Source organism: Limulus polyphemus, unplaced genomic scaffold (assembly GCF_000517525.1).
Source record: "Limulus polyphemus unplaced genomic scaffold, Limulus_polyphemus-2.1.2 Scaffold3606, whole genome shotgun sequence".
In the NCBI taxonomy this organism is placed as follows: domain Eukaryota; kingdom Metazoa; phylum Arthropoda; class Merostomata; order Xiphosura; family Limulidae; genus Limulus; species Limulus polyphemus.
The window spans coordinates 95,783-105,732 of record NW_013669216.1 but is presented as its reverse complement, the minus strand read 5'-3'; the positions used below and the strand labels follow the sequence as shown (position 1 = coordinate 105,732).

The 9,950-nt window shown below is 30.3% G+C and overlaps 1 protein-coding gene across 2 annotated transcripts in view; it reads right to left on the bottom strand.

Moving 5' to 3' along the window:
• The window catches only part of LOC106469672 (poly(A) polymerase type 3-like), an 86,793-nt gene that overhangs the window by 9,572 nt on the left and 67,271 nt on the right, over positions 1 to 9,950 (bottom strand). For both annotated transcript variants that reach the window (XR_002612892.1, XM_022398247.1), the window contains exon 14: positions 8,116 to 8,229. Coding sequence is in view for 1 of the 2 variants with exons in the window: in XM_022398247.1 (XP_022253955.1) it covers positions 8,116 to 8,229 (114 nt within the window). In the remaining variant the exon portion in view is untranslated. The remainder of the gene's footprint in view (positions 1 to 8,115; positions 8,230 to 9,950) is intronic.

The following is a 9,950-nucleotide window of genomic DNA, read 5'->3' as shown; positions in this document are numbered from 1 at the left end:
AATGCATTCGAAACGCGTTGGCCAACTCATCACTAACTACAACTTTTACCCGTTGTTCTAACAACGTTAAGACGGCTTATCGACTTCTTGAGAAGAATTCTAAGAAGAAAGTAAACCTACAAACATCGGTCTTGTTCAATAAAATATATATATATATATATACTATTTTAAAAATCTGACAAACAGACCACAAACACAAAAGTTCAGTTAGTGGTTTTAATTAATATTTGTTTTGTAGTTGTAAAAATGTATATGTTGCTATTGCAAAACCATTTGTAACAAGAAATCTGATGAAAAAATATTTAGTGCACACATGCAAACCCACAAAGATTTAGAGCATTACAATGAAGCATTCATATTTGTCCAACATTTATTTTAAAAACAACTAAAAAAAAATTCCGAAATTATCTAAATTATCCTTTTTTGTTTCTAGAATGACTTCAAATTGTAAGATGAACCTATATCTGTTTATCCTAAATAGCTTTGAACTTGCAACTGTATACATCTGTATATATTTAACTTTTATTGCTTATTGAGCTTTATCTAACTAATATTCCTGCCATCAAATTTGAAAATTACTTGACAAATGTGCAACTCACATTATCCAATCAAATTACATAATGCACAAACTACTTGTGAGTTGCTTGCATGCATACTTAGTGAAAAATTTTTTTTTATTATTATTTATTTTACCTTATCTAATCTAAAAAAAAAGTTTTTAATTTTTTACTTTTTAATTACTTTTATAATAATAAATAAAGAATACACCAGAAAAACAAGAAATAAGGTACTTACTTGGGTCTTCTTTTGCTCTCAACTGTTGATGAAACTTAACCCTACTTTTTTTATACTAATGGTAATACTGCACTAACTAAAGTTTTATTTAATTAAATGATGCACCAAAGAACACAGAATAACCACATGCAAAAAGCAGACAATATCCTATAACTATCACAATTTTTCTGACTTTCTAACTATGCAACAAGAGCCAATAAAAATTCAGCTAAGCTCATTTCCTGTGGGAATGAAATTTGAACAGGAAGCACAATTGACAATTCTCTGTACAGAAAACAATGTAATATAATACATCATTTGATAGATTAAAACCTTGGCTTTCTATTGGTTATAAATAATATAGTATTAAACATCAGAGAACTACTGGCAATTTCTGAAAGAGAGGATGCGACAGGTGGGCATAGCAAGAGGGGTCTCATATTCTATTTGTTGGCTCTATAACTAAATAAGATTTAAGGCTATAAATATTACGCTTTGCCTGAGTGATGACAACATTACAATAAGTAATATATGTTAAATTTCATACTTTTTGGAGAGGGTAGTAAAATTAGAGAAGATGCCTAGAAAAAGAATGTAACAATTTTCATACTAGGGGAAATTCAGGTTTTTTTTTTAATACTGCCATATAAAATTATGAACTTAAAACTTATATACTATTATGATTTGAATTACTTAGCTACATTTGATAAATCTTTGTGAAATTCTTTTTGTTTTCTAATTTATTGTTTTCTTTCATCCCTTTAACATTTAGTTTATGAAATTTACTTTCATAGAAATGTCATAAAACAAGTCAAATGACTGTAGACAAATAAAGACTATCAATCCCAGTTGATTTAAATGCACACCATATAAAGGTTTATTAACAACATAGTTGAACACTGCACATGGAAATGTGAGGTATGATGACATTTCGCTTGATTCTTATATTTTTGTTTTAGCCACTGATTTCATTTTCTTTCATTCTTTCATTTTATTTCAAGCTAATTCCTCATTTATAAGAAACACTGGGCTTTAATGGCTGAATTTGATAAGCGAGGCAGCTCTCTTTGTTCTGAAAAAAGAAGCATTTGCACGAAAGAGCAACTGATGAACAGGTCAGGTTTCTACAATAAGTAATGGCAAATAATGCAAATAACAGGAGTTATGAAAACATTCATGTTTATGAAGAGGATCAATAATGCTTATTGAGATTTTTTTTCAAAGGAACAGAAACGTTTACAAGAGTGTTGTCGAGTTTTTATATCTGGGGTGGATTCTTTACAGGTGTCTGTGACTTGTTGGCAATACATTTCAACAATTAACAAACAGCACATTGTCCACTTGTTTTAAAATAATATATTAAAACAAGCCCATCAAACAAACAAATATTCATTACACTGTTGGTTAGCAATGTTGTATCCAGAGCTTTAAATAATTGTCTCTTTTTGTCAAAGTCCACACAGGCTGGTTCTGTTACTTTAGAACACAATTGACAAGACAAATTATTATTCTCTCTACTCTGTTATTACAATACCATTTGTGATAAGTTCACTTTAAAAATCACCACTATATGCTTTTTATGGCTAAACTCACAATCAAGCAATTTAGATCTAACTATCTAACTAACTCAAACTACATTTTTGATTAATATTTATAGCCTGACAGAGGCATAAGACTTTTCACACACACAGTACAAGAAATATGATGTAATAATACTAAATTAAGGAAACAAGAAAAATCAAGAAGATTCTAGTAATATGACATCAATTCATAACAACTGAATTACACAGCATAAGGTAAACAGTAAACTTGCCATAAACTATCGCTTCTACAAATAATTTTAACACTCACGCTACATAAACTAACTAAATCATAAGTTTTGCATTAAACTTAAAATGAAACAGTCATGTATATCTAACAAGTGTTTATGTGCTTTACTGAAAAATCTTCCCCATAAATACTCATTTATACAGTTATGCCAGTCTATTTTCTTCACATCTTGGGACAAAATATTCCAGCCATCACTTAAGTTTTGCATAATTTATTCTCATGAAGGGACATCCAACAAATATTGAATGATGACTTGATAACACTTTTTTTACACTAGTTACCTTTATTTCCAGCTAAATAATGGATGATGTCATACTGAACATGAGCTTTTACTTTTAATTTTGTTTATGATTGGTCAAAATTGTAATTTTTGGCTGCAACAATAAAATCAATATTCTTATGAATTTTCCTCCTTATTAAGGAGATCAATAATAAACAATCATCGGTAAAGACTGTTAACTTTCTGGAATCAATGTTGCAATGAACCTCCTGTTTCATCATTTAAGTTACAGAATGCTACCAAGATGGTTCAAGTTTATATCTAGTAGAGCTATGAAATTATCTTCCAATCCATTTTCATACTGAAAAAATGTATTACAAAAGTGACTGCAGTTCAGCAGATACAAGTGCTCCCAAGCAAACAATTCTACACCAGCTGGTTTAAAAAGTGTGTAATCGAGTTACTTTGGATTATGAACAATTGAAGGGCATATTCAAAATAAAAATGTTGTTTGTAAATTATGCAAATGCAAACTCTGCTACTATTGAGATATGAAAAACATGAAAAGATATTTTGAAAAACACCACCCCTTCAGCATACCAAAATATGTGATAAGGATTCAGACACAACAAGACCTTCTGTCTTATTTTGATACACGAGTTAGTTATTACTTTCATTACTGATAATGATCTAAACTATGTCAATGCAGTATAAAGATAACTCAACTTGGTAAATACCCCATGTGTAGCACACACAATTAACCTTGCCATATAAAAGGGACTTACTAAGCCTAAACTTTCAGTGACACATTTCAACAGGTCACCTATTTCCAAAAATTGCTTCACTTGACAAATGAAAATTTGTTTAATGACTGTGTGACATACTGGAACAGGACATTTGACATGATTTGTTGTGCATCAGAGCAACAGGCTGCAGTAGCCACTATAATTTGCGAGATAAAGCTCTCACACCTGGAGTTAACAATAAACGAGTGGTTAGTTGTTAAAATTTTCTGTGACACTCTGAAATCATTCAAAACTGCTGTATTATCCACAGACAAATACCTAACAGCTTTAGCTGCTTTATCTCTATAGCATATCCTGATCAGTTAAGTTATATATATAGCACTAACCAAAATTCATGTCATAAGGGAGATAAAAACCAAAATTTACAGGGATCTGAGCTTGAGGTACAGCAACATTTGTGATGCTGAAAAAGACATCATTCTTTGACCCACATTTTCACCAATTAATACATTTATCTGAACAGGAAAAATGGCATGTATAAGAAGAAATTTAAAAAGAAGTCATACATCATTTTAGAAACAAAGCTAGTTTGGCAAGAAACATAAATGTGAAAATACAGAAGCCAAAAGAAAAAAAACAATTGACTGCAATGGGTGATCTGTTTAGACACACAAATGGGCAAGAAACAGAAAATCATGAAACACATCTGATACAGGTGATATGCTATGGCCAGGAGACACCAGTCTTAGAAGATAGCAATCCACTCAAATGCTGGAAAAAATCAGGCCTAAAATACTCACACCTGCTCAATTGGCCAAAAAATACATGTGTGTGCTTGGCACATGTGTTCTGAACGTATCTTTTCAACTACTGGAAATAAAAAGAGCACAGCCTTGGATCCAGAGCGAGTCGTCAAGTTTGTATTCCTGGACAACAACATGTAAATTGTAAACATTTAGGAGACACTGCATGTATGCAGTTTCCACTTCTTTGGAATAATAGGCTTAACAGTAGTAACAAACTGAACAGTTACGAGTAGAAATATTTTGAATGATGTGGACTTTTTAAATTCTGTTCTTCAAGATGGATGTCCTAATGACAGCTAAGATAAAGTAATTTATCTATTTTTTTTAGTTTGAAAGTTTATATATTATGCCCCAGAATATTTTGGTTAGTTGTTAAATTGTCTTCACTGTTTGCAACTTATGTGTCCTACTGTTTACATAATATGGCAAAAATGAATTACAATGCCCTTTTCTGATGCACTGTAATAGCATAATATAGAGGTCCTTTATTATGGATTGTTGGGAAAACAAAACAGGCTTTGAATGTTGATTTTTTTATTGATCGATTCAAGATTGAGGGGAGGGGGAGCAATTATCAATATCAGTTTTTGTGTTAACATCACAGCCCTATTGAAATTGTTATTTACGTAAAATACATCTCAGATATTGTATTGGAAACTACTAAAAATATAATCATATATGATGTTAACCCTATGACTACCAGCTTTGGTTATTGTCCATAAGTTGTGTCACAATTGTTATATTTCATTCCAAAAATAAAACTAGGGGATGAAATTGTTTGAAATTTGACAAGAACCTTCCTAAAAGTATTTAGTTTCAGAAAAATAAAACACTTAAATTTAATTTTTTCTACAACCTCTAATATGGAATTTGTTGCTTAATGTAGTTATTTGCACTCAGACTCTGAATAGTTCACCTGCAAAGCAATTTTCATTTTGAGTACAAAAATACTATTTATTATCTTAGTTTTTATTTCATTTGCATAATATCTAGAACCTCCTAAATGAACACCAACATAGAGTGCAATGAAATATTTAAAATTAAGAAATGGAAATATGTACTTACTTTCGAAGAACAGTCTTAAAATATCTTCATTGGGCCATATGCATAATTTCATGTCTTTACATTTTCCCTAATAGTTTAATTCTAATGTTTTTTTTTTCCTTTCCAATTCTTTGGCTTTTATTAGTTATGCTAAAGTATCACCTGGTTCCTGCGGGCCATTATAACGTTATGATCAGCAGAGATGCACTAGCCACAAACAAAATAACTTGCACACACCTAATTTTATAAAGTGTTCATGAGCAAGGTGACAACAAGTAAACTTTAAAAAAATGATTAAACTTTTCAAATATGAATTTTAAAACACAAATAATACATAACTAAAATATAAAAGTAAAACCTAAATGTATTTTCACTGTCTATCAATCTAATATGTATAAGGCGAGAAAAAATAGTCAAACACTAGAGATACAGATCTCGACAATGGACAAGCAGCAGTTAGCCTCTCTTTTCAAAAAGTAATTTATGACCTTGGTTCCTTCTAGCCTGGAAAAATTAAGTGAGAAGTCTGCTCTTTTTCTTAGTTATAAGCATGCCATTCAAGTAAAACAAAACTGTTGCTTAGCAACAGATTACCTTAGAATGTGGGTGTGCCATCTGCCAAAAAAAGCAAGTAATAAGCTTGGCTTTCAACATTGTAAAATAGAGAATGTTCTCGATAACATTAGACCACATGTAAACACACAAGAACAAAATATTAGGTTACAGTATAATAAGAATGATCTCTTTTGGTTGAGCTAGCATTTCGTTATTTGTTTTCATCCTTGTAAAACCTAGAAATATCTCTACAACATTTCATCACAAAATCAAGAGTTAGTTGCTGATAGAAGAGGAGAAACAAGTGTATACCCACTATTACTTGTAAGTAAGTAATCATTATATAATATATATATACATGTATATATATATATATATATATATATATATATATGTGTGGAATTTCTATTCAGTATTTTTATTATAGTACTGTTTATGAAATCTATGATGCACAACTGAAAATATATTGTAACATACATGTGTTTCTGCTTCAAGAAATGGCAGCTGACAAAGAAAGGGAAACTCTCTGTCAGAGGACTCAGAAGATGAAGTAATTGATGCTTCTCTTTTAATGCCTTTGACAGAATTTGTATGTAATCTCTATGACACATACCAGCCAACCAAAATTATCCCAGAAGACCTTCAGTATGGACCTGATCACTGCTTTAGTTGGACCTTTAATTCAAAACAGACCAGGTCCTTCTGGTATACCACTCTCAAGAACTCTGCAGGAATCTTCACTTCCGAGACTATCTCTTGACAAGCACTTCCCAACAGTTGTTGATAAAAATCAAAGGAAAAGATGCAGACTGTGCCTCTCAAAACATTGGATATGGGTGCAGTGTAAACTATGTCATAAGACCCTTTGTACGAGGCATTTTGAAGAGTATCACACCAATGTTACTCTCGAAAGAAGTTAAGATTTATGCAGTACATAAACTGTTGAAACGATCAAGCCACATAAATCTTGTCAAAATATCAGTTATAAAAGTTTCACATTTTATGTACTGCATAAAAGTGTCTGCTCTTTTCCTTTCTCTAACCTAGTTTATTTTTGACAGTAACATCCCCTCTTCATTTTTTATTATTTGTTTAAAATTTATTGCATAACAATATTTTCTAAAACTTCTCTACAACTTTTGTTCTATAGGATTTTGTAAGGCAATTTATTTCTTCGTTGTACAAAGTTTGTTTTTACTTGCTGAAATATTTTTGTATTACATTTCATTGATTCATATACTGTTTTATGTACAGTATTGATGTTCCTTTTCATGATTTGTCAAGATCAGTTCATAATTTTATGTATGTCAAAAGAAAGAATTTGCAATATTCTAAAATGTTTTTAGAAAAAAAAAATATTTATTTCAATCTTCATTATTGATACTGTTTTGTGAAAGGTCTTCCCAATTTTCATCCTTTCACTGTGGTGTTCCTTTTTATCATGTGTCAACATTTGCATATATTCTTATGAATGAGATGCTGTGCAACTTTTTACTGGATCATACAGTTCAGAATGTACAGTGTTCCTTTTTGTCACGTATAAACATTTGCACATCATTTTATTTCACTCATTGTTCTAATATACTCTATCTTCCTGAAATGTTATCAACAACAATTTTTTTGTGTTGTCAAGTTCCTCCTAATATTGTATAATTTGTTTTTTATTTCATCTCGATGTAGAGATGTAAAAAATATCAAGTTCAGTATACACATATAATTATACTTTTGTAAAACAGGCTTACAAAGTACATATGCTCTTAAGTAGTATACAACAAGTATTTTGCACAATACAGTGACCTTTTGGTTACCATAAATTACATATCTATATACAATATTACAATTTACTTATAAATGCTTAAACTTAAATTATTGTTGTACTAACAATATGGTGAACATTCTCCATACCACATTCAACATGACTTCTACTGAGATGACTTACTGAATTAACATGATAAACAATTTATTGTCAAAAATTTTGGGAATTTTGTTTCCAACTTACTTCTTATTAAATATTTATTTCTGGTGTTACTTTTGTTTCGTTTTCGATTCCTAGGTTTTTGGAAACTTATAGAATCCTCATTGGATGACTCGTATTCAAATATAATCACTATATTTATTTGTTTTTCAGCGAGTTACTTACGGCTCAGGTTCTGGAGCAGAATGAGATTCAGGATTTATGTGTGCTAGTGCTATAGATGGATGTCTTTCCAGGTTGCTAATTAGAATACGAATTTTAGATTCCACTAAACCATGCCTAGAAAAGTATCAGAAAAATATTTTCAAATCAACAAAACCAAATTTTTCACTACAACACAAACTACAAAAATGTAATGGTTAAAATTTTTTTACAAATACCATCTACAACACAGAAAACAAAAAGATAAACTATTAAAGTGCATAAATAATAATATGGCATTCATCTGATTTATTATTCAATATTATAAAGCAGACCAACTGTCTAAGGATTTTACAGATATGTTACAGACTACTTGTTTTTCACCAAAGGTAAAATTGAAAATATCTGTGACATAGTGGTCTAATGCATTTTTTAATTTACTGTACCCTCTGCTTTGGACTCTAGTTTTGCCTATTCAAGGCTCATCAGCATAGCTTCGGTAATCAAACCAAAAAAAAACAATTATTCTTCTTGCAATGGTGGTGTGTAAATAAAATTTATGGGGTTTTTAAGTCCTTTTTAATTCACCATATAGTAACCTAAATCAGTTTAAGTGTGTGAATAATATTATGGCACAGTGCCTAATTTATTATTTGATATTATACAGAGGACCAAATGTTTAATTATTCTATAACTACATTACAATTTCTTTTCTTTTTCACTAAAGGTAAACTAAAAAATATCATCTGTGACGTAAATCATATTTCACATTGCTATTATAAGAGGCCAAACAATATTTCCTTCGTTTGCTGACCCATGATGTGTTGACGAGTCCTGATTAGACAAAACTGCAGTCCACAGCAGAGGGTACAACTAATCAAAGAATTCATTAGGCCTCTATGTCACAGATGATATTTTCAATTTTACCTTTGGTTAAAAAGAAAAAAAAATCTGTCACATACATAAAAAAGATACACAGCATTTACACTCTAGCCAATTAAATCACACTAAAACTTTTGAGTGAATACCTTTTATAACCACCATATGTGATAATAACATCATTGAATATAATTTGAAATAACTATTTAGTAAAGAACTAATTTAAATATCTGAAGTATTAGAACATGAAAATAACTGAACACAAACAGAAATTACACTTTATAGTACTGCTTACTCATCACTTTGCTAGTAATTGTTTTTCAAAATTATACAAAATACATCAGACAGGCAGTAGCACTGCCTATGTAGAGATGGCTTGTATTGTTCATGGAAGTGGTATTTTAAATATCTCCTCAATAGGTCATCAGAATTTTACAATACTACACAGTGTTTCCTTTTATAACAACATCTATGTAGTGACTGGGCCATATGTTCTGGGAATGTCTATGTATATCATAGTAAAAATAATTTCTTGTTCTTTCTTCTGCATCTTTTCTATTACATGATAACTCTAAAACCAAAACAATGGTGTCAACCATTTTCACTGAGGTGACAGTTTCATACGAAGTATCCACTTTTATAAGTATTTATAATAATTACTAGTAAAAAAAGAAAAGAAGATAATTCTAGTATAAACAATGTTATCATTACCTCTTGAAGTTAGCTTTCTTACAGAAATTTGGTGTTCCCTTAAGAAGCTTAATGATAGATAAACATTACAGTTGAAACCTCATTGTATTTAGAACTTGGTTATAAATACAAACTCCCTATGTCTATTGAAGCACTGCATTTAACAAAACAAGTAAAGAAAAACTTTTCAAAAATGTAGTAATGGCATTTGCAGCATCCCTACACAATAGCATGGCCAAAAATTAACATATAGTAATAAATAAATATACATATATATATATATATATATA